Genomic DNA, 26550 nt, shown 5'->3' on the forward strand with positions numbered 1-26550 from the left:
GGATGAATTTGAGTGCTATTGGGGGGTGGTTAACAATAAGATTAATATTTGGTCAGCTAACAGACAATTAGCCATACGGCAAACCTTAAGGGTGTAACAGGAGACTGATTGACCTTGTCAAGGTAAGTTGACAAAGAAAGCTTGGTTGAATGTTAGGAAGTGATGTGCCTTCATGCAGAATCACTTTGACGGCCAGCAGGATTAAGGGCTCCCAGTGACCCTGGGTTCTAATGTGGAACATCCAACCCCTTAGGCCAGTATTAACGGGCTAACAATTCTGGACTTGATGTGGCGCTCTCTGGGGCAGACCTCACACATTTTAGAGTAGGGGTCATGAGGTAAAATGAAGTTCAATGCATCTTCATGCATGTCTGCATGTTGCAAGAAAGCCCTATAGTCTCAAATACAAACTCAGAAATGGGGGTGGGCATTTGACTCAATTTAAAAACGACTGAGGAAAATTAACAATAAATCAATCCCTGAATCATTAAAAAAAAAGTTATTTTTAATGGGCTGAAAAATATTTAATGAATGATCTGAACTTCTGTTTCAATGCCAGTGTCGTGTTGAGCAGTACGATGGTACTTAGGCCGCCATAATCATTGGCACGTTTGGTTAAGATGTGTTTAAAAGCAAAGTGCAGAGGAGACGACCCAGGTCGCTGGATGATTTAGAGAGATTGTGCAAAGACTAATGGTCGAAGGTCCCTCTTTCTGTATTCTCCCATCTTGTGAAACATTAGAGGAGGAGATTCGGTGCAGTTTGGTTGGCAAAAGGAGGTTGTGCAAAGTATTAACATCAGGAGTGCTAATAACTGTGTCACCCATGATATGATGTACCGTGTTTCTCCACTTAAAGCCGGAGAGTGTATACGTCATTTTCTTTTCTTAATCCAATTCTCAGTCTCTTAGCCAATGAAATGCATCAGACTATACATGCGACATGTCGTGAGTTGTCGGAGGATATCCGGAATTTTTTCGAGGAGTAATGGCGGCACAGTCGATCACGGGAGCTCTGTTGTAAGTCATGGTAGTGATATAGACGACACGCTCGCGGACTTTAAAGCCGTGAAACCATCCAAACGTGATGTATGGTTAAGATGTATGTTAGTAGATAATGACGATTTAAACGTCTTTGTAAGAAAATACAGCATGGTAATTACCACTCGATTTTTTTTTAAATTAAAAATAGTGCTTCACTTGTATCTTCGATTGAAACAGTAAAGAATAATAAACTAGGTGGCGAAAATGTCAGGTTTTCAAAGGTGACTACAAAGATGACCATAGGTTTTAGAGCGATGTCTCACGAGGGGCTTCAGGCTTTAATGGGTTAAACCGCAAATAAAATTAGATTAAATCAGCATCATCTCAGCTAGTTACAGCCAGCAGTGCACATTTTTTCCCCTCATTTGTTTATGGATGCAGTTATCAGCAATGAATTCCAAATCACTGATCAGAATTTTAAATTAATTAATCGATTATGATGTCCATACATCATGTGACAAGATGTGGTGGTACTGCACAGCTCACACAAGAGTAGTCAAGAGGATATCAGGAACAAAGCAGAGTTGCTTGAGTGCCTTGTTGGAGTGCCAAATCTCAACATTTTCCTCATCTCAAACTTCTCCAGTTGTGTTCTTTCTTAGATCCATGTTCATTTCACATCTACAATTACTCCATCCCATTTCTTTGCACTATTCAATCCAACTAAATCATTCACATTTTACAGGTTTATTGTAGTTTGCTAATGGTTAACTGAATTTTAAAAAGGTGTCTCTGTTACTGCTCAGTCTGTATTTCAAAAGATGCTAAAAGTAACTATAGTGTGTACAGGTATTTGCCGTCTCAACCGATCCAAAGTCACCATGTTGATGATAAGTGACACTGAGGGACAATAGTGTTGTTTGTATTTTGTCTTTTTTTTTATGTGTATTGGGTTGTGAGCCCATACACTGATGCCAAAGAGGCATGCTCATTGATACATGCTCACACACACAGTCCACCCCCGCTTTTCGCAGGGGATAAGGACTACAAAGACAAGTGTGGCCTAAGGTTAAGCATGGTGTTGGGAGTGCCGTGGTCTGAGGTTGCATGAGTGCTGCCGGCACCAGGGAGCTACGCTTCAATGAGGTGAAGCAGAGCATGATCCCTTCACTTCGGAAACTGGGCAGCAGGGCAGTATTCCAAAATGATAATGACCCCCAAACACACCTCAAAGATGACCCCTGCCTTGCGAAAGAAAGGTTCAATCTGATTGACCAGCTCCGTAATATCATCATGGAAGAGGATTAAGGCAGTGCCGGAGAATAATTGTGGCCACACAAAATATTGACAGTTTGGGCCTAATTTAAATATTTTCGCTATGTGGTGTAGCTATTTTCATGGTTACGTAGATTTACACTGTTATAGCAGGTACTTAACTTTGTAAGCAAAGTGTCATTTCTTCCATTTTTTCCCATGAAAAGACAATAAAGTATTTACAAACATTTGAGGGGCAACTCACTTTTGTGACATACTGTACTGTAAAGACAAAAGTATTTGGCTATGGGATCAGTGCACCTAAACAAGGGAATATGGAAGGAAAAAAAAAAATTCCCCTTTGTGGATGTGACTGCTTCCACTCTCCTACTGAGACAAAATGTTGGAGTGTGTCCGTGGGAATTTTATCCATTCATCCATAAGAACAATTGTGAGATGTTGGATCAGAGCTGTGGGCCAGATGGCTCATAATCTCTGTTGTAATTTTTCCAAAAAGATTGGTGTGGTTGAGATCAGGGCTCTCAGTTCTTCCACACCAAACTCATCCAAGCATGTCTTTATGGATGACCTTGCTTTGTGCACTGGTACACAGTTGTGCAGGGAAAAAAAGTCTTTCTCAAACAGTTCCCAATACGATTATCCCATAGGAATTTCTATTATGAAGAATAACGATTTAGGGGACAAAGTGCATCTGGAAAGTATTCACAAAGCTTCACTTTTTGCACTTTTTATGATTTTGTTTTATAATACTTTTTCCCCCAAATGTCTTAAAAAAAACAACTAGGCCTACATTTGCACAAGTACTTGTAGAAGATCGTGATATTAAAATTGCCATGATATGGTCGTCGTCATGTCACGATATTAATAGCAGAAAATCTGTTTAAAAGCCCAAGTTGTTTTCCGTTTGTGTGGTTCCAGAACTGGTTATGAATGCAGTTTAAGATTCAGTGTGTGTAAGATGTGTGTGTGAGCATTAGCAAGTACAGTGGGGACGGACGGGAAGTATTCAGACTTCTTGAAATGTTTCACTTTCTGTGTCATTGCAGCCATTTGCCAAAAGCAAAAATGTTCATTTTATTTCTCATTAATGTACACTCAGCCAAAAAAAATCAGAAGTGTAGAAATGTTTGCATATTTATTTTAAAAAAAACTGAAATATCATATGGTCATAAGTATTCAGACCCTGACGCATATTATTGAGTTGAAGCACCCTTTTGAGCTCGTACAGCCGTGAGTCTTCTTGGGAATGGTGCAATATGTTTTTCACATCTGGATTTGGGGATCCCCTGCCATTCTTCCTTGCAGATCCTCTTCAATTCTGTCAGGTTGGATGGTGAACGTTGGTGGACAGTCATTTTCAGGTCCGTCCAGAGATGCTCAATCAGGTTTAGGTCAGGGATCTGGCTGGGCCAGTCAGGAACGGTCACATAGTTGTTCTGAAGCCACTCCTTTGTTCTTTCAGCTGTGTGCTTCGGGTCATTGTCCTTTTGAAAGGTGAACCTTCGGCCCAGTCTGAGGTCCTGAGCACACTGAAATAGGGATGTGCGCGACTAGCCGTTTAACCGTCTACGATTTATTAAACTTTCTTTTTTACTAGTCGGTTAAACGCGGCATTAAGATTCACGCATCTTGTTCCACACGCCTCTGTCTCGGCCTCTGTAAACATGTTGGGCACCAAGAGAGAGAATTGCTCCCCCCTTTTTGTGTAAGCGTTAATATTACCGGTACATTAAAAATGCGACCTCTGTCTTGTCTGCTGTATGAACACATGCGTCGTCAAAGTGGCCCGCCTGCGCAGAAGAAGAGACGACGTCACACCCGACGTTGTGTTTGCGGAAGTAAATGTGGTCCAGCGTGTCGGGGCATTAAGCGATTAGGTAGCAGGTAGAAATAAATACAGTATTTGGGGGAAATTATGAGGCGAGGCGTTATTATCTCATTTCATGGAGACATCACTAACGATGACGTCACGTCATAACCGTGCGTAAAAAAATCAATCTATCTGAGTCGTGGCTGAATTACTACGATCGCCATAAATGTCCACTTTATGCTTCACGTTTCAAGTGGGATTAAATTAAAGTAAAATATAAAGTCAATAGTGTTACTCAAAACAACTTTGCAGATTCGATCCCCCTGCTGCTTCCGTTGGGCCACTTTGCCATAAAGCCCCGACTGGTGGAGGGCTGCAGTGATAATTGACTTTCTGGAACTTTCTCCCATCTTCCTACTTTATCGCTGGAGCTCAGCCACAGTGATCTTTGGGTTCTTCTTTACTTCTCTCACCAAGGCTCTTCTCCCATGATTGCTCACAGTTTGGCTGGACGTCCAGGTCGAGGAAGAGTTGTGGTCTTCCTAAATGTCTTCCTTTTGAGGATTATGTACTGTGCTCTTAGGAACATTGAGTGCTGCAGAAATTCTTTTGTAATATTGCCCAGATCTGTGCCTTGCCACAGTATCTGGATCTGATCTCCTTGGGCAGTTCCTTTGACCTAATGATTCTCATTTGCATTGACATGCACTGTGAGCTATAAGGTCTTATATAGACAGGTGCGTGCCTTTCCTAATCAAGTCCAATCAGTTTAATTAAACACAGCTGGACTCCAATAAAGGGGCAGAACCATCTCAAGGAAGACACGAAGAATTAGTTAAATATGAAGGTCGCTGTAAAGGGTCTGAATACTTATGACCATATGATATTTCAGTTTTTCTTTTTTCATAAATTTGCAAAAAATTCTACATTTCTGATTTTTTCTGTCAAGATGGGGTGCTGAGTGTACATCAATGCGAAATAAAATGAACTTTTTTTTATTTTGGCAAAAGTCTGCAATGACACAGAAAGTGAAATATTTCAAGGGGTCTGAGTACTTTCCGTACCAACTGTATGTTCCAACCAATAAAAGGTCCCATAAATCAGTCATACCAGCAAATATTTTTCAACATCTCCGTTGGCCCGCTTCAGCCGAACACAGCATTGTGAACTCTATAGACCGTGATACTTTGCACTGCACTGCCAACCATTTTCATTTCACTAAGTCCCTATTCTACAACACTGCTGAGAGCATACTACAGCAGACTAACGCTTGTGTGAACAGTGTGAAGTGTGACCACAACCATTACGTATATTGCAATTTCTGCTCCTCGACAAACACGCCGTGCCCCACGCCTAATTTAGATTATTACAAATATTCAGATTTGTAGTGTTGCAAGTTTTTCTTTTGATAGAGATTGTTTTGTTTTTTTTAACTTTGGTAGTTTATCTGTTTGTCAAACTTTCATTCCAGACCCTCGATCCTCTATTGCAGAGAAGAGGTAGAGTGTTTGAAACTCCAGCGCTAGCTGAGTGTGTAATGCATACTACTGCCACCTGTAGCTCAGTAAGTAGACAGACGACTATGAAAGCATAGTATCCCCCCGCCTCCGAGTGTCTCGTGGTAGGATAAAATCAAGCATATTAAAACTGCATGTCAACAGCTCGATTTTTTTCAATGTGATTTAAACATTAATGCCTGTAGGTAAGTCACTCAAAATTACTCGATATTGAATAATTGTGCTTCCCTGTTGTATAGCTACATTAAAGGCCGAGTAGGTAGCCAAGATAAAATATTTGTTCAGCATGCCTTGCTGCAGCTCATCCAAGTAAAAACATGAAACACATGCTGGTAGACAATAAATTACCTTGAAAGTCTTCAGAATTTGGCAGCTTCACTCCGCAGATAACATAATCTGACGGATTTGCCTGTGGAATTAAATAATAATTTTAAAATACTATTACCAGGCATGCAGTATTTCAAGTATTGAAAGTATCTTCAAATAATGAACTAACAGAATTTCCCTAACTCTGAGGGTATGGAACAACATAACGATGCTACACTCGTTGAAAACAAACTGTCAAGGGGTAACGTGTAAAAATGTGAGCTGTTTGTTTTCTGTAAATTGGCAATTATATCTTATGGCGACCATTGTACTCACCACATCGATGGGATAAATGTAGGAAAGCTCAGAGAGAAGCTGGCGGCAGCGAAACGTGAGCTGGGCATTGAATTTCAGGAACTGCTCTCTGGGGAGATCAATACCATCCGACACAGGGACAACACAAAGAGTCAATTTTTAACAGAACAGACAGAAGATTTAAGATAATCCATAAAGATAAGGCTGCATTTGCTTGATTTTGCCGGTAATTACGAAAAATTAAACACTAAGACACTGTAACTCTGTGGAGAAGGAATATAATAGTTTTTTAAAATGGGACATATGGAATTGTTTCAGTTGAATTCTTAAGAAAAATACAATACAATTTTATTTATACAGCGGATTTCACAACAGCTATCTACAAGAAAAATAGCCATAATATAACAAATGAAATCAATAATTTCGTCTTGCCTTGTCACAGTTTTTATTGCAATTACATAGTTGCTACAAACATCAACACGATCCTGGCCTCTTATCAGTTACTTCTTTCTATCGCGTGGCTGCTTTGCAGAGTCAAAAGAGGAGACAGATTAGAGTGAAATGGTTTCATATGAAATCCCTCAAACTGTCCAACGGGCTTTGCCTTATCTAATCATGTAAGACAAGATGCATGCCCTTCACAAATCATTGTCCATGAACATGCAAGCATGTTTTCCACCTACATGCTCTTTCAAGCCTTCAGGTACGGCCACTGGAGAGTTGGTGCAAAACCCAAATTACAAATTACAGATTCACACATACCTCTTGGCTGTACATTCCTTATGTAGCATGGTTAAGGATTCTTTCTCCTCCTTCAGACTTTGGTGTTGAGTGGAATACAATTCCTCTAAAAGACAACAAAGTAGGGGAGAAAGCCTTCTTTTAATAGGTGAATGTTGTGTTCTGTCTTGGTACATCTGAACAACCAGGTAGTGTGCAATTGGTTGTAACCCTAATTTGCACTTGAAGTCAAATACTTTTTTTCAGGTGAACAAAAGCATTTCCATCTGACAACACAGAACCCAGACAACATACAATTTGCAACAAAAAGTTAAAACACCTGAGTTATTGAAGATGCAGCTGGGAGACTTGATCACAAAATCAGCAAGCACACAGGAGTTCAAATTGAATCGAACAGAAAGCCTTTATTGTCACTTTATGATGCGTGCTCAACACAATTAGTGTATGTAATTACACTAGTCAGTGCCGTTGACGAATGTATTTGTCTTTTCACAGTACAGCCATTCAATCCCAGGAACTTAACTTATTTTGAATTTTTTTTCTTAAACGTTTGGGTAAAAGTGTGTCTGAAAATGTGTGGCAATGAATGAGTTAGTTATTTAAGAGACAGATAAATAACTTCATTATTAAAATAATAATGAATATTGTTACACAATATAAAATGGGAATTAGGGTATTGAATGTATAATTTGGGGTTGTAACGGTCACCCTCTAACTCCCAGTACAACTGCTACTATTAACAGTTGAATAGTTTAAACCACTAAAAATACCACAAACTTTGATATCATTTCAAACGTGGCTCCTCATCTTCTTCTTCGGGCGCTTTGGGAGACTTTACTTGAGGAACGTGGTGATAGGTTGCTGGCTTGGCAAAGTTTTATGGATCATTCCTCATAAAGATTCTTGATGCTTCAGCTTTCATTTGCAGTTACCTCAATATCCTCATAGGTTTGGACAGATGTTGCAATAAGTCTACATAGGTATATAGAGCTAGGTTATTCATAAACTGTTGGAAGTAATAATCACATTAATTACACAATATATCTAAGCTGCACACCTATGCATGTGCTTATCCATGAAGGAGCGTACCAAATGCTGTGACTTTGTGCGTTCTTCCAAGCTTTTCTGGTCATTTATATTTATCTCGAGTGAGGATGCTCTGTTCTGGAAACAGATCAGGTGTGATCTGAGGACGGCTACTGTGAAAACATGTCTATTAAGCAATAAACTCAGTATTTGTGCAGGACACTTCCATATGAAGGATATTGCAATAGTTGCGCAGTTCAAACTTCGATTAGCAAAATGCAAAAATGAAATCCTGCATATCACAAATGCAGTTTTAATAACAGGGTCATCTCATTGCTCATGTAGTGAGCTAAGACTATCTCACATGGATCTAAGCTTGAGCAATAATATTGTAAAGCAGAACCAGACTTTTACCGCAAAACTAGCACCCAGGGCCATCCTGCTCTACATTGAGCTCAAACTCCCGCAGGAACAGAGGTGGGGGAGAGGAAAAAAAGCAGTTCTTCTTCAAAGAGACACAGATCAGACAGGCCATATCTCTTATTGCATTGTTGCTTTCATGTAATTCCCAGCACTGCCAATCTCTTCTTCCATCTAGTCACCAACCTTACTGGCACGGAAAGATAAAATACAGCAATATGCGTGCTGCACACTTTAAGAATTGGATATGTGTAATTTGTATTTTGAAAAAATCCTGCCATTTAGGATCCAAACTTTACCGTGGAAATATAATGAAAAAAGGCTGTGCCAGCTGCTGTTGAAATGATCACCATGGCAATAAATCAATCAGGAAGCGCACTAAAATCTCTTCAATAAGACAACTTTAGGTCCCACGGTGCTTGGCTATTTTTCACAGTATGACAAACTATACTGCAGTGTTGTGCAATGTGGCGTGAACTCTGCGACCTCTGCAATAGGCAAGGTGTAGTGGCACATGCTGCTGCCTTTCTCACGCAGACGTCACGGGTACAATTCCCAGTCTGTGCCTCAATATCCAGCAAGTGCCGGCCCCAAGCCCGGATAAAAAAAAAATTGGAGAGTTGTTTCAGGAAGTGAATTCCACATAAAAACTGTGCTGAACAAATCATGAGTGACCCGCTGCGGTAAACCCTGATATGACAAGTCGAAAAATCCCAACATCTACCATGTTGGGTATCCTTGAGAAAGATACTTAACCCCCATTTGCTCCTATGGTGCTGAATTATTATGGGCTCTTACTTCTTTCCAGGACAACATATTACAGCATTTTCCCATGGTGTTTTCCAGCGGGGTTCCACCCGACTCCAAATCAGCACTAACCTGAGATCAAAACCTCTGGCTAAATTTGAAAAACAAAAATAGTTAGCCAAATTGACAAGTAATTGCAAAAACAGGCCATAAATGATGCTTGAATGACTTTTAAACAAACAAGTTCAAAAGTAACTTGGAGCATTTCGATATTGACACCATACTGAGTTGGGAATGAAAAAATAAATGATACTAAATTCCACCAATCACAATGCCACATAATGTTTTAAGAATATCAATGACCGTAAATCAGGAATCCTAATGAGTCTAAAGACTTAAAACGCTGGCCACGGTCAAGACCCACTGGAAGAAAAAAATGTGTCCCACCGAGTTGCTGGTCGAAGAATCCAGCTGGTATTTAGCTTTAATAAAATACCTTTTCTGAAGTTAATCTGTTTTTTTTTTTTTTTTTTTTTTTTTAAATACAACTGCATACCTTTGTTTCACAAAACTATAACGAACACTTGAAAAACCACACAACTGACATTTATTGGCCAGGAGCTCTGACTGCGATACAGAGCATAAGAATAACTAGTGTTACCAATCATAATAAACGCCATTCAGGGCCTGATTTATGTTGTCTTCTAAAGCTGAAGGAAAGGAAATTAGAGGACTGTGACCCCAACAAACCCACCATTCAGGAGGCAGGGGTGAAAGGCTTGTATTTTAAACATCACATCTGTGAAAAGGAAGGAACGATTCTTGCCTAAGCTTTCTATTATGAATTGTGCGCAAAATATGCAGTGGAACTCAAACTTTCGTAGAAGTCTCAAAGTCAAGTAAATTAGCAGGAGTCTGTCCAACTAAGCGGATTAGCAGGCACCAAGTGGGCTGTTAAAACTGTCATCAGGATAATACAAACAGCTCAAGTTTTGTATTTATTATGCTAACAATGTCTAAGATGAAAAGGAGGGACAGGCATCAGCAAGTCCGTAGCAATATTCACCTTGTTATTTCACCGCTGACGCTCAACTCATCTTTATCTGCTACTATAGTTCTCATGCAGGCATGCAACACACACGCATACAGAATCTTTACAAGATGTTTGGGTTTTCGGGGCCATTTGTTTTGAAAGAGGCCAGCTTCCAGGGAGTTGGAATTAATTGCTAATGGGCCCTTTAGCTACGTGAGAAATGTGAAGACCACACGGCCAGGTACAGATGAGATTGCGGTGAGGAATGGAGGTTAACAATCCATTCTGGATGCCCTCTAGGGATATATCGCATAGCACTTATACAAAGTGCAAAGTTGTCAATAAAAAGTACAAAGAAACACGGATCTAATTAGCACTGTAATGTGTAAAGATTTGCAAATGAAAACACAGGGTTTTAATGGAATCATCATTTACACTAAATCGCCTGCACATGGACCAACCTCTATGCCTCTTTAAGATTGTAGGTGTAAGAATGTCGTAAGAAATCTTCAGAGGGTGAAAGACAAACCAAAGTTCATTGAAAGTCTTGGGAAAGGTCCACGACGCCATAGTAAACATCATCATAAACACTTTACAATGCCCATAAAATAATCTAATCAGCCCAAAAATGTGCCGCTGAAATAAATAGCATTGGAGGATTTTAAACACAAAGAAGGCCATTTGTGTAAGTTTATGTTTTCATTTATGTGCAGACTTCATGCTCATTATAACCTAACAACTAACTAGGCAAAACTAGACCTGTGGGAAGTGGACAGTAACGTATTTAATAGTGGTTGTAAAATCACTTGAAGAAAGAAAAGCTTTAGTGCTGCAGGTGATCCACCCCACACGCACACAAACTAGTAAAATATAGTGTGAGCGTACCTGTGTACACCTGCACAAGCATTTTGGTTTATGCATCAGTGTGCTTGCCAAACCAAGCTTCGTGAGCCACGCCCTTTCAGTAGCCTTCAACTCTCCAGTGAACATGAAGTGACTGCAGTAAACCACTTTTCAGCTCAAATTGCATCAATGTAAGAAATTGCAGACATGACAGGCTTGAGAAGCCCCTGGCATAGACTGCTTAAATCACAGGATATATTCGATTAAGGGTGTTTATGCTTGTGTTTTCACATTCCATTCATTGTAAATTTGTTGGTGCATCTGCCTAAGTCACCCATCACCCCCGCCTACCAAGTATGTCTTGAAAGCTTGACTTCCTCTCTTGGTTTGATTTCCTGCAATTTGTTTCCTCACACCTGTGCTGAGTTTTAATTTGTTCCACACTTTCATACACAGCTGTATTACATCAATCCGGCAACAGTGGTTGTTTAGCAACATTCACTCAGTTTACAGCATTTGACAAAAATTGCATTGTCCACTAAGGGGACATCTAATCAGGTTCTATTATCTTTTTGAATTTGATTTACTGTAAACAAGAACGGAACATCTCCCTATGAAGATTTCTGGTTTAATGTTTTGTCATAGTGAATGGAATAAGAGTGAATTTCACAGTAAAAAAATACAGGCAGTCAATTAGGACACAATGCGGGTTGGTACGCTGTAAAAAACAAAAAACAGCATATAAAATAGCACTGTGAAAAAATCTGGGATGTAGCGAGTCGGCGAAAGGTGAACCGCGATGTAGCGAGGGACCACTGTACTTTCAAGTGAATCGGCGGCACTCTTTTCGGGTTGCTTCACGATGTGATTAAATGACTGTTTCATATATTATCAACAATCCACTTGAAATAACTGACTAAATTGTTAGTAATAAATGAATATAGCAGTAGACGCCGAGCAGCGCCTATGGCTCGGTTTTTCCAACCCCCCGCTCACCATCCGACCCCAGCAGAGCTGGGAAACATCACTGCTTCTTCAAATACAGTCAATAGTTGGTGTCACTCGTTATGTGACTGTATTACCGTAAACGGTCCTTCATGCAGTATGTTTACAATATCCAGGTCAAGTGGGTATTTTACATTTTGTTAAATCTTTCCTATAATTTCACTTGTTTTGTCTCAAAACTATAATTTGGTTAAATTGTTTGCACTTTATAAGTAATTCAAATAAATCTACCCAAAGGGGGACAAAGAAAATATTGATTATTGTATAACCAGTTTATAGATGTTTGTTTATAACCAGTGTTTTCACAGTGTTTGCTTTTGAAGTGAGGCAATGGCATGGGACATACTATAACATGCAACATAGCATGCTACAAACTTTCGAGTAGGGCTGCCATGATTAGTCGACTAATCACGACGACGACGACGTCGACAATCAAAATCGTCGACAATGAATTTTAATCGTCGACGTTTATTTATATATTTATATATTTGGCACATTATTTTTCTTTTGAGACTGCCGCGTCTCGCTCTTCTCCCGCTGGCTGTTTTCCTATCTGCAATGCACATGCGCACTGGTGGTAATCCGGGTGATGTAAACAGAAGCATTGTGGGTAAAGTAGTGTAAGCCTTACACTGTAAGGGCTAATTCGTGTTGGCAACAGAGTCCGAAAGTTACGGCGCATTTCACCAAATATACTCAATACAATGCAAACCTGCCTTTCATGGCAACACGATGGGGATGCCCAATCATTTAAAAAAAGGAAGCAAGTTATGGCTTATGCCTGATTTCATATCTGACATAGGCACAGTTGTGTCTAGAAGTTAGCTGCAGTTAGCATACACACATTACGGTGTGTTTGATGTAACGCTCCTATTCGGTACGCTAACACGTCGTAGCATCTTCTATGGATTAATCAGCCATTATTCAGTAAACTCGCATTGATTAACAACCAAAACTCAAAACAAAACTGCGTGTTTATGCCTGTGGTGGACATCAAAGCAGGAAGCGCACGCTTGCTCTCTCTCTCTCTCTCTTTCTCTCACTTGCGAATGGAGTGATGCGTTCCTGAACTGGGAAATATCAGCACTCAACACAAAAACGACATATGTGCCACTCATCAGCGTCACATAACAATAAAATCCATAATTAAGTTTGTTGTAATATACTATGTTATAGTGAAAAAAAAAAAAAGGTCCCCTTTTTTGTTACAGGTGCATACCACATTTTGATTGTGTAGATCAATTTACTACTTTTCAATTATGCATACTAGTGAAAAGAATAACAAAACCTTTTTGATAAAGTTTAAATTAACACAAGATTAAAAACCAATATAGTGTTTATTTTAGTTTTCTTTAGCACAGAGCATTTGCCCAATTTACTCTGATTTCACTATCTTCCGTTAAAAAAAAAAAGTCTTGGTGCCCAAGAAGTGTGAAATACGTATACGTACTTCTTTTTGTATTCGTAGATAATTTCACTGTATTAGTGCAACTCTGCATAGTGTATAGTTTTGGTTCAATTTTAAAACACACTAACGAATTACAGCTAAAATTTTTAAGGCCAGAGTATCGCCATCAATTTAAGTCGCTCCTTTATTTATAAACATGTCAGGAATGATGGCTTAAGTTGCAAAGTTTAATACAAGTTGAATGTACTATCATCTTGTCTTCATGATTAGTTTGTACATAAAGAATTTAAGATGTAAGCGAATGATGCTTATTATAAGAGCAGCAGCTTGCTGCTGCGATTTATATATAATCCGATTAGTCGACTAATCGCGACTTCTGTTAGTGATTAGTCAACTAGCAAAATAATCGTTTGTGGCAGCCCTACTTTCCAAACATATTTTTCTCAAGAATATGTTCCCAGCAGGTCCACTAGTTGAAACACATCATTCTGATTAATATTGCATTTGTGGAATATGAGTTAAGCAGCAAAATCCACCCTTTTTAGCCATCTCAGGGGGCGGCCATTTTGTCACTTCTGTCGACTGAAAATGACATCACAACTGCTCAGGGCTCAGGTAACGACCAATCACGGCTCAGCTTCAGAAAAAAGGTCAGCCGTGACTGGTCGTTACCTGAGCCCTGAGCTGTTGTGATGTCCTTTTCAGTCAACAGAAGTGACAAAATGGCCGCCCCTTGAGAGGGCTAAAAACGGATGGATTAACTCTTATTCCACAAACGCAATATTTATCAGAATGCCTTGTTTCAACTAGTGGTGCTTGCATAGAACATATTCTTGAAAAAATATGTTTGGGTTGACTTCGCCTTTAAAATTACTGTTTGCGTAAATTTGAAAGCTTGTTGGCATCAATAAATTATTTACATGTGGTGTAAGAAAACCTGTTTGCCTGTAGCCTGTACATCTTACCTTTTTTCTGAAGCTGTGCCATGTCCTTCTGCCGCACATCTATTTCTCTGCCAAGAGCCTTACGCTGCCGTTGCAGTTCACTATGAAGCACAGCTAAACGTAGCTGCATGCACTCCCTCTCTTTTTTCTGCTCAGAGCAAACGAAAAAGAGGACACGGAGAGTGAGATGAAGGAGGATATCCAAGATGTGGTTACAAGCAATGTGTGTGTTTAAAACCCTTAAGTAAGATATTTGAGGCACATCGGCAAAGGTCTAGCCATACATATATAACATATAAAAGTCTATTTCTATACTGTTGATCCTCTTCAGAGTTGCAGACGGGGTGTTGGCACCTAGGCCTGCTGAGATAGGCTTAGGGTTAGAATGCATTGGTTACAATATACGTAATCTCACTTTAAGCTTGGAGATTGTCTAATGCAAACTTGCATGACCAAGCAGCCAAGAACAGGATAGGTAAAAGAAAATGTTTTGGGGATTACGGTCGACACCCATATACTCGCGAGGGATTTTTTTTTCTCCCAACTTTTTCTTCAATATTGTCTCAGGCCATCCTGTTTTGAATTTGCATGGTCACAACATGCTTACGTGGGTTTTCGCCAGGCACTCTGGCTTCCTCCCATATTCCAAAAAGCATTCATGGTTGTTTAATTGAATTGATGGATTGAATTGACTCTAAATTGTCCACACAGTAGGTGTGAGTGTGAGTGGTTTGCTGTCATTGTCTGGCGAGCAGTCCAGTATGTACCCTGTCTCTCACCCAAAGTCAGCTGGGATAGGCTCCAGTTACCTGCGACTCTAATGATGCCATGTGGTATAGAAAATGAATGCAGGATGATTGCTAAAGCAATAACCTAACTTTACAGAGATCGTAGGATGTCTTCCACAACTGTCACACATCTGTTTTCACTTATATTTACTGATTAGACTTTCATTCCCAGGACTGTTTGGTCAGTTTTCAACCATCCTTGATTGGCAGACTGTGTGACCTGTATGTATCGTGGTTAACCTGCCTGTCACATGCTTAGTAAACGCTGACTAAGCAGGCTGCACAGAACCTCATCTCCCTCTTGTGTAACTAAATGTGTACTGCAGACGCAGAAAACGGCAGCTGTGATTTAACTGGTTCTCAAATCTAAACACAAAAATATTAACTTGATGTGCTTGTATTTATGACTTGAGAACAATGTTTGTTTGTTTTTAACTGGATTTCAAACAAGCAAGTGATTCAAACGTGGAACTGGGAAGCTAAATTAATTTAAATTCTAGGATGACACATAAAAGCACTACGAGGACTTTTTTTTTAAACAGATGTAGACAGACATGCACGCAATGTTGGGATGAAAGATTCAACATTGTTTTTGATCCAGTCCTTTGCCAACCCTCTGTGCAACCCACACACATCTACTTAGATAGGGATCGTAGCCTGGATCAGACAAAGATTAGGCTTCTTCTTAAAAACTTCATAAATGTGGGAAAACGTGGCAGTTAAAAGTAAAAATTGCAGATAAAAGGTTTATAGAGCCTGAAATATGTGCTGGACACAATACTTTTTAATGTAACCCACCATTGGCTTTGACACAAATGAATCAAGTTTGAGCAGCCGAGTTGATGGGTCATGCACGCGCATGTGTGCGCGTGACAGTAAGCCACCACTGGTGCCTGTGATTCCTACTGAACATCAAACAGTAATGGGTCAGCTGTGTAAATACACAGCAGGCGTGGGGAAAGCATGTTGTAACCCAGGAGATTAATGGCAGAGGGTGGGTGATGGGGTGAAAGGGCCATGCGCTGAGGTTGGTGGCCGCCACTCTGTGCTACTTTGATCTAGGCTCTCTCTATGATGCTCATAGTGTAGTATGAAGCGCTACAAAGGCCAAGAGGGAAAACCTTAGAAGAGCCACACAATGCTGCACTCATTCCAAGTTGGTGGGCTTGTAGGAAACGGGAGAAAACAGGGATTATGTGATTTATTAACTGATGTGAGCTCTGAATGGGGTTTTGAGAAATGTTTCAATAAGCAGGAAATATCAGAGACTTTGAAAGGGAATCTTTGTGACAAAAGAATGAAGCGCCCGTGTTACGGTGCAGCTAAGTAGTGCCAATTGTGTGGAGCGGCTTTAATAAGTACGAAGGTCTGGGGGAAAGGAAAGGGAAAAAATTAAAAGCGATGGAGAGTGTAATGGAAAACAACAACCGTCTACAGAGAAATTCTAAGCCTTAAAAGTCAGTTTCTAGAAAGGTAAAAAACAGTATCGTACAAGTAATTGTTAAGGTCTGACTATAAATTGGGACTTCACTCCACATCATATTTTCCCTGATCCCAGGAACGTTACCTTGTTGACTACTCTTAGCTTTATTTAACTCACCAAACCTGTGTTTACTGTTCATGAATCTATCAATGAATTCCATTTTGATGTGGTACCGGACCAAAACTTTAAAACAAAAACTGCACAAATTGAAGCATTCAGCTCGGTGTTCAGAGCTGATGCTTTGTACACCCGAGATCATGCAGGAAACAGCACGTGTAATATTCTATGCGTGTGCAGGTTATAAGCGGGTGCAGTTTATAAAATGAATGCAGCTTATGTGTGGTTCAACCATCTTACCACTTATATTTTGGACTTCTAATGGACCCTAAGATTGCCATCTAGCAGGAAACGGAATGTTGCAAATTATAAGACCCTTGCATGGTAACCAATGGGGCCATGCAAAAAAGCAATATACCGCTGATTGTAGGTTGGTTGCTATAAAAAAAAAATGCAATCATAATCATGACTTTTTATTTCTAGAGAGTACTTCAACATTTTATTAACATATAAATTACATGTTAATAACTAAACGGATGTTAAAAATGATGAACAGAGAAAATTTGAAGAGAAAGTCAACCCAAAATGTTTCTTTACAATACATAATATTCTATGCAGCCCGACTAGTCTAAACACAGTATTCTGATTAATATTGTGTTTGTGGTATATGAATTAAGCAGCAAAATCCACTCGTTTTTATCCATCTCAGGGGGCGGCCATTTTGCCACTTGCTGTCGACTGAAAATGACATCGGAGTTACTCAGGCTCAGGTAACGACCACTTACGGCTCAGTTGTTTTCTGAGTTTGGGTGTATTTTGTAATTCTTTAAAAACACAACATTAATGAGAATGCCGCATTTACACTAATGGTAGCGCATAGAACACATTGTAAAGAAACCTTTGGGGTTGGCTTCCACTTTAAAGATTTTTCAATCAATAGTACAGCGGGCGGCACAGTGGTCGACTGGTTAGCACGTCCCCCTCACAGTTCAGAGGTCGTGGGTTCGATCCCATGCTCCGGCCTCCCTGTCTGGAGTTTGCATGTTCTCCCTGTGCCTGCGTGGGTTTGCTCCGGGTGCTCTGGTTTCCTCCCACATTCCAAAAAAAAACATGCATGGAAGGTTAATTGGACACTCTAAATTGCCCCGAAGAATAATTGTGAGTGTGGATGTTTGTTTGTCTCTGTGTTTGGGTTGATTTCCTTTTTAAGAAAAGTTCAAGTTTTTGAACAGCATTTGGATGAAAAAACACATTTTCATCACAATTGCGCGACACAATGAAATTATCAAGTGTCTGTACTTGGTATCAAGTACTCAAATATAATTACTTGTATCACACTCAGTCTGAAAAACAGTGGTATATTCCAACTTTGTACTTCCACAAACGCAATATTAATCAGAATGCCATATTTAGAATAGTGAAGGGGCATAAAACATTATTTCAAAGATTTTTGGGGGGTTGACTTCCTCTTCAATTTCATATATTGTCAGTACAGGCCACCACAACATGAACATTGTTTAAACTAGCACACACTGGCCACCAATGCTGATGTGTCAAATGTGGTGAAACAAAATGTCAGTGTGATATTTTGCAGGCCACTACTCATTCATGGAGAAACTAATGCCACTAAACAACTAATAACTGATTTTGACAAGTCAGGTTAGAAATGAATTTCTCTAAAAGCAACCTCTTTTCTGCAGGATAAAAGCACAAAAGTGTCACTGCCTCGGGCCACTCTGACTAGCAGCACAGGACCGGGGATGCTTATGAAGCCAGTGTTTGCAATAAACACGGCGTCAAACCAGGGATCAGAGCTTCGCTTTCACAGCTGTGTGGCTACCAATTCCAAAAATGTTAGATATGCTTTCTTGCGTTTGCTTTGTATTCCACTAGAGGATATGACATGGAGGGAACATAAACAATGGATCTTGGATCCACTTTGACAGATGGCCTATTTCTCCTTCTGCACCGCTCAGTTAAGCAACCAAAACGAAAAGAAACAATAACTGGTCAGCGAGTGTGTGAAATTACATCTCGTATTAGTTTGGGTGATACAAGCTCTTAAATCCTGTTGAGCTTTTAGTGCAACAAACTCAACAGATGCTTATTAGTACAAAAGTAGATAGACACCTTATCGCTGATCGCAGCAATTACCACCCTCTGGTAACATTGTATTCCAGCTCATCACATCTTTACGTATCGTCTCAAAAGAAGTGTGAAATTCAAGTTATCATGTTCATAATCAACCAATTTACTAATTGAAAACAATGAGGGGGCTGGAAATAGGCAATTAAATTGCCTGAGGCCAACGGTTATCAACACAATCTAATTTGTTGTTGGCGTATGACTGCACTTACCCGCACTGTGCATGTTGCTGTTGTTCTCAGCTTCTCCTCAATCTCCTTCCCAATCTTCTGCACTGTCACTTGGGTCTGTTTGATGGCTCTTTGGGCTGTGTGGAGCCTACGGTAAGGCAAAAAAAAAAAAGTTCAAGGTCGTTTCTCCAATTCCTTCCCGGGATGGTTACAATTTTAAGGGTAACAGTGAAAACAGTATTTACAATGGCTTAGACCAGTTATGGGCAATTTAAATGGTGGAAGGGGCCACGGCCACATAGGACGATGCACTTCCTAACCAAATGCATGACAAAAATGTCATTGTAATTCATTCACTGCCAGACATTTTCAGAACCTCTTTTACCCTAAAGTTTGAAAAAAAAATACTAATAAATTCCGGCGATTGAATGGCTGGACTGTGAAAAGACAATAAATTCATCAATGGCAGTGAATGACTTAAATATGGACAAAATTGTTTGGTTAAGACTGATGTGAATTATGTTTCCTTGTGGCATTTCTCCTGCAGTTAAGACCCACAATGCGAAGATAAATAGAGCTTTTGGGAGGACACCTGCAGTAAAAATAATGTCATATTTTAAGATCATGCTTTTTAATCTGTTTGAGGTGAGAGTGATGACAGCTAAAGATAGTCGTTTGGAACATCAGGGCAAATCTGTTTTGACAGCTTCGTGTGTTTAGGTGATTGCAATTGGAGAATCTGATACGGCCTTTTCCCCCAGGTGAGAACAGTTATCTGCTCTCTTCTTTTCACGCATGTCAGCCCCCATCGTACCTTGAGTCTTTGCCTTTGGCCTGCCGCTCAGGCACAATGGCACAACCTATGAACCAGAGTGAGGCCAGTGGATAGCTCCATCTATACCCACAGGGGGTTTCATTGCTGGGTAACTGTCAGAGAATATACAGTATTCTCACTAACCACGGCAACTTTCTTTTGCCAACGCAAAGCAGACACCAAACAACTACACCAAGGGGGGATTTAGAGGAAGTTATGACTATGGCTGTGCACTCGACCCTTGAAGATGATAATCATCTGAAAAACAAAAACATTTGTTCCTTTGACAGGGAAATTTGATACAACACGGTGTCAGATCAAACCTAGGCTTGTGAAACTTTTAAGTTGTATACACACATGGACAAAATTGTTGGTACGCCTCCACTAGTCTAAACACGGCCTTCTGATTAATATTGCATTTGTGGAATATGAGTTAAGCAGTAAAATCAACCCATTTTTAGCCATCTCATGGGGAGGCCATTTTGTCACTTCTGTCGACTGAAAATGACATCACAGCTGATCAGGGGTCAGGTAACGATCAATCACGGATCACCAGTTTCTGAAGCTGAGGCATGATTGGTTGTTACTTGAGCCCTGAGCAGCTGTGATGTCATTTTCAGTCAACAGCAAGTGGCAAAATGGCCGCCCCCTGAGATAGCCCAAAATGGCTGGATTTTACTGCTTAACACAAACACAATATTAATCAGAATGCCGTGTTTACACTAGCCAGGCTGCATAGAACATATTCTTGTCAAGAAAATGTTTTTTAAAAAGTGAGAGTTGGCCAAAACTTGTGAGAACCTTGATGATATTGGATGATGAGAGCAGGGAGATTATTTGAGATGCAATAGGCAAAGAAACAAAAAATAATTCAATTAATGGACACAAATTATTGCACAGGTTAATATGGTCATTAATATAAATTAAACATGTTAATACAATATTTATGAACATTTGCAGTGAGGCTATCACTGGGACCTGACGATAATCCCTCTTTGTGTCTGATAAATTTGATTAATCTTCTAACAGTTTTTATCATATCAACACACCAAGCCAAGGGAGAATCTTAATAGCTATAAGGAGCTTCAGGCCAGCAGCAGGAGGCACGATAGATCACCCTAACTGTGCTAAACCACGTGGAGTCCCACTTGGTCTGGACGAAAGAAGAGAACGGTAAAAAATACCGCGAGAACAGAAGACGCAAAGGGGAGAGGTAAACTAGCGTAAACTAGTACCTACAAGTTGTGAGGTTGCTATGGTCTCCGTTCTCCCATCATTTAACCATATTCCAATGCTACTTCGAGATAAAAGATAAAAGAGTCAACATGCTATGGTATAATTCCTTTCGTTTCATTACACTGTGAATTCATGGGACTCAATCCCTTATTTGGTTTTTATATAGTCTGAAAATGTTAGTGCAAACTGTCATAACGGCCCAAATGACAGGATGTTTGTGTTATTTTTGGTAGAGTCTAACTTGAAACATCCAAATTTAAAGAACCTTTGGCAAAATGTGTGTAATTAGTAATACTATAAGTCACGTAATCTAGCTTTACCAGAGGGTATTCCTTGGGGAAACCCTGTGGTTACTCTAAGTGGTGATTTACATTTTATAGATACTGAAACGCACACTAATGTTTACCAACAAATGTCTGCACATTATTTTGAGAGCTCTTAAATGGTAAGGCTGGATTCCACCAAGATCCTCAATCAACAAATCACCATCTCCCTCTGGTGGTCTTACACAGGGCTGCATCTATTTTCACAGTGAAGTATGTAATCACAATGCAAAATAGTGTAACAATGATGTACTGTATTTACTCTATTTGAAATCTTGAAAGAATTACTTCACATACAGAAATAGCATTTATTGTCATAGTATATTCATTCGGCCTGAAAGGACAGAGGCCAGTGGTGCCTCACAAGTCTAGACGTTGGTTAATTTAGTGCCACTCTCTGGTCAACAAGCATGAAAGGCTCATTTTCAAGAACAGCTATGAGTTTCATGGCTTGAAGATATTTTCCTGGACTTCTTGGAATTGCCCTGCGATTGGGTTGCAACCAGTTTAAGGTGTACTGCGCATCTTGCCCAAAATCAGCTGGTTATGTTCTAGCTTACCCGCAACCCAGATGAGGACAAGCACTATAGAAAAAGGAAGGATGAATGGGCCTCTTAGAATTTCAATTGCATGAGCCTGCTATAGATCACAAAGCCCAACCTAAGTCCACCTTCTATTTGATAACGAATGAGTCAATCATGTTGTGCATTACAGCAGCAAAGCCCTCAATATGCACACATGAAAAATATAAAGATGAACATTAGGCAACCCTGCTTGAATGTTCTTTTAAAACTAGGGCTGCAACAAGCAATAATTTTAATAATCAATTAATCCATGATTAAAACAATTAATTTCCATCTCCAAAATAAAAATGTCCTCTAAAACATGACTTTTTTTTTTTTCAATTGACAGTGCAGAAAATGCAAAAACAAAGATTCAGTTAATTGTTTGGTCTGGAGCATGTCAGAAAATAGGCAAACGTTGATCACTGTTTTCCAAAGCAAAAGCAGATGTTTGCAAATGTTTCATTTTCATTCAATAATCACTATTTTGTATAATTGATATAATAAGTCTCCTTTCATGGAGGACTACAGAAATCTGAGAATATTTAATGTTGAGAGGCTAAAATTCTGAGGATTTGCACATTTTTAAATGAAATGTTTGTAAAATGTTAATAGATCATAATAATACGAATTGGCTTAATAGAAGCATAAACCACAACAAAGAGTCACCTATTGCGGGGTGAGGGGGTGCTTGTAACTAACAACTGCAAAAAGTGAGGGAACAATGTATTGCCGTCATTTGGGTCACAGCTGCAGGCAGAACAGAGTGTCGCCAGCCAATTGCAGGGCATATATAATGAACAACCTATGGGACAATTTTGAGTCTTCAACAATTTAGAGTCTTCAATTAACTGATCATACATGGTTTTGGAGGGAGGAAGGAGGTTGGAGGAAGACAATGTACACCAAAAAATAAAAAATAAATCAGGGAAGCAAAAAAAAACTAACTCCATACAAACTCCACATATATGAGGCTGACATCGACACCCGGGACCTCTCCACTGTGACACGAAAAGAAAACAAAAAGAACTTCTGTGGCCAGACAATATTACCTACATCAGCATTTGCTTATATTTCAGTATGTACAACAAAGCAATCGTTTTTATTTTAACCCATAACTCAGATCTGCCGAATACCATACCCTCCGTTTCATCCTTTGGCAATTAATCTTACCTGAGCAAAGAGAAAACACTGTAGGAATTTCTAACTGAGCTCTGGTCGACCTGAAGTAGACTATTTTTCTTCCGCTCCAAATGTTCCTGTGACAGAAACATGTCAGTGATGACATGAGGCACATTGTCATTAATCCTTACACAGGAGCTATTTGAAAATGGACAAACACCGTACCTTTTGGTCAAAGTCAGCCGCATAGTATCCATCATTCAACCCAAATATGATCTCATTTGTATTCCTGGATCGAATCTGAGGAAATAACAACAATATAAGCTCACTCTACAAATGCTGATGTTTGTTTAATATGTTTGGGTGAACAAATAAGAGTTCTTGCAACAACAACAAAATAAAGTTATTGGAGAGGTTTTTTTTTAAATAAATGGACAAAAATACATATTAAGTTGACAATTCCATTGTAGTTTCATGTGTGGTGTCTGACCTGCTGCCCTGTGTATCTGAGGCCATCGAGATTGACTTTCCATTCTATGAGGAGCTGGTACTGTGCCTCCTGTCCTCCCCAGATCCGTACCACAAAGCAAGAAACTGAGGTGTCCAGAAGGTCTGGCAACACGCCAAAGTCCAGACTCCTCCAAGTAGGATTCTTTAGAACATACATATAGAACGTCAGAAGCATATCACTGTACGGCAATTTCAATTTAAAAAAAGAACTGATTCTCTTTTACCAAATGTGTGTGTTACTAAATTACGTGAGAAAGGTCAAAATATTACCGTAGTGTAAATATTTTACAGAAATGCATGTCAAATTTAATGTCATAATGTGACTGTTTGTTACAGACTGGGATTAACTAGTCCAGGCTATAGTTAAAGTGGAAGTCAACGCAAATGTTTTGCAACAACTGCTCACAACGGCCAATCATGGCTCAGATTCCGAAAACAGGTCAGCCGTGATTGGTCATTGTGAGCAGTTGTGATGTCATTTTAAGTCGACAGAAGACAAAATGGCCGCCCCAAGAGATGGCAAAAAACGAGTGCTTTTTGCTGCTTAATTTACATTCCACAAATGCAAAATTAATCAGAATGCCGTGTTTCAACTAGCGGGCCTGCTGGGAACATATTCTTGAAAAAAATATGTTTGGGTTGACTTCCGCTTTAAAGAGGGCTGATTTACAGTATATTTTATGTTGAGGCGCTAATACAAAAAGCAGCTCTATGCATGGGAAGCAGATATGAATTCTGTTTTTAGACTCACTGTGATCATTTCACAAATTAATTTTCTGTGTACGTTTTAAGATTGCTGTGAATATTAGATTTTTATATGAGGGCTATGTTTAAATTAGTCTCTTAATAGGGGAAGAAAATCTGTTGTTTGAATCCCGCCCACAGACAGACAGGAGAGGACTAGAGCTGAAGAATTTTAAAAAGTAATCTAATTGTGATTTTTTTTTTTTCCCCTCAATATTGCGATTGCGATTTCATTTCCCTAAAAATAAATCAATCTGTATGACAATGAACCAGTGATTCTCAACCAGTGTGCCATGGCACAGTGTGCTGTGAAAGATCATCATGCGTGATGCGGAAAATTATCCAATGTCAATTATTTAGACAAAAAATTTATTATTTTCTAATCATTTTTTGTGTTAATTTACAGTGGGTATGGAAAGTATTCAGACTCCTTGAAATGTTTCACTTTCTGTGTCTTGCAGCCATTTGTCAAAATCAAAAAAGTTGTGTGTTTTGTGTGTTTTTTGGCAAACTATACGGTTTATCATGTGTCTTGCACTGAAGAGAGGCTTCCGTCGGGCCACTCTGACATAAAGCCCTGACCATTGGAGGGCTGCAGTGATAATTGACTTTGTGGAATTTTCTCCCTACTGCATCTTTGGAGATCAGCCACATTGATCTTTGGGTTCCTCTTTACCTCTCTCACCAACGCTCTTCTCCCACGATTGCTCAGTTAGACTGGACGACCAGGTCGAGGAAGAGTTGTGTTCGTCCCAAACGTCTTCCATTTGTTGATTATGGAGGCCACTGTGCTCTTAGGAACCTTGAGTGCTGCAGAAATTCTTTTGTAACCTTGGCCAGATCTGTGCCCTACCATGACCATATGATATTACAGTTTTTCTTTTTTCATAAATTTGAAAAAAAATTCTACATTTTGTTTTTTTGGGCAAAAATGAGATTAACCTGAATACTTTCCGTACCTACCTTATGTCAACCACGAAAGGAAAAGGCAAAACAATGAAATGTTCTTCCACTAGATGACTGAACGTACATAATTAACCTGTATATACACTTTTTGTGAAACGTTTTGCTAAGTGAAGTTTTTTCCCAATATAAAATATGTGCCTTTGCTCAATAAAGGTTGAGAAACACTGCAATAAACAATATCAGATTTAATAAATATACATGTTTTAGTCTTCTAGGTTAAATTTATGATAAGGTAAAGGCAAATGAACTATGAATTAATATGGACAACAGTACTGTATATCTACTTCAGTTAAGAGTTGTTAACTTACAATTTGACTTACAGTCTTTTAGGCCTTCACTCTGACAACTTCACAAAATTCTACTAAATAATTGTTTAGCCCAAGAGAGGACACTCATAAGATGAAAAAAACAGCCCAGGATAGCACTCAGAACTAGTGAGAGTCACCAAATGTGAAGTAGAAAGCCACAGCTGAATGAAAACAGGAAGATTCGAAAGAAAACATTTCTCAAGATTGATGGCAGCATTGACAAATAATACTAGAAAAGTTGTATCCGCAACAACATTAAATAGTTTGAGGGGAAGTTGAGCAGAGAGTTGAAACGAGTCATGACTTCCTGTCGCGCTTCACACACACTGAGCAGCATGCCAGAAAACCAGCTTAGGTCAGCTCATGACTCAACAACAAGGCTGACAACTTGTAGAGCTGAGTTGTAGTAGTATTGGAAGCTCTGTATAATATTTTTCACACAAGTGGAACTGTTTGAATACAGCGACCCAGAAGAATATCGGGGCCACACTTAAAAAGATGTATTTTTGTACTGAAATCCAGATGGGTGGAAAATTCAACGAAAAAATATTCAGTCCACTAATGAACTCATTGTCCACCAATCACCGGGACCACATTCAAAGGCACTTTGACCCCTTATGACCACATTCTTACTCACAACTGTGTCACTACACGCTTTCTGCCCCAGTCCTTGTTTAAAGGTCTGTGCTGATTTCCACCCAATTTGGTGGAGAGTGATATGGAAAAAAATAGTTTCAAAAAACAACAGCCTTGATATATGAGTGTGAGTGACCCAACTGAGTTTTTCAAGATAAAAGCTGTCTTGTTTTATTTATTTATTTTTTGGTTTGACTTGCCAGCAAATATTTGATACGAACTCTGCATGGGAGCAGCAAGCTCAATTCAACTCATTTCACAACAAGTAGCAGTTTGGAAGATAATAATACTTCTTCCAAAAAGGCTCCTGAA

At 39.4% G+C, this 26550-nt stretch overlaps 1 protein-coding gene across 1 annotated transcript in view; it reads right to left on the reverse strand.

The window, feature by feature from the left end:
• Positions 1-26550, reverse strand: part of uvrag (UV radiation resistance associated gene) — a 69354-nt gene that overhangs the window by 36758 nt on the left and 6046 nt on the right. The window contains exons 4-11 of the mRNA XM_086013233.1: positions 23565-23726; positions 23300-23374; positions 23126-23211; positions 19059-19164; positions 14395-14521; positions 6969-7053; positions 6228-6315; positions 5934-5994 (exon numbers count right to left, since the gene is read on the reverse strand). Coding sequence (XP_085869359.1) covers positions 5934-5994; positions 6228-6315; positions 6969-7053; positions 14395-14521; positions 19059-19164; positions 23126-23211; positions 23300-23374; positions 23565-23726 — 790 coding nt within the window. The remainder of the gene's footprint in view (positions 1-5933; positions 5995-6227; positions 6316-6968; positions 7054-14394; positions 14522-19058; positions 19165-23125; positions 23212-23299; positions 23375-23564; positions 23727-26550) is intronic.

The sequence above is a fragment of the Filicampus tigris genome, chromosome 17 (genome assembly GCF_054856515.1).
Source record: "Filicampus tigris isolate MCC_2025a chromosome 17, RoL_Ftig_1.0, whole genome shotgun sequence".
Lineage (NCBI taxonomy): Eukaryota > Metazoa > Chordata > Actinopteri > Syngnathiformes > Syngnathidae > Filicampus > Filicampus tigris.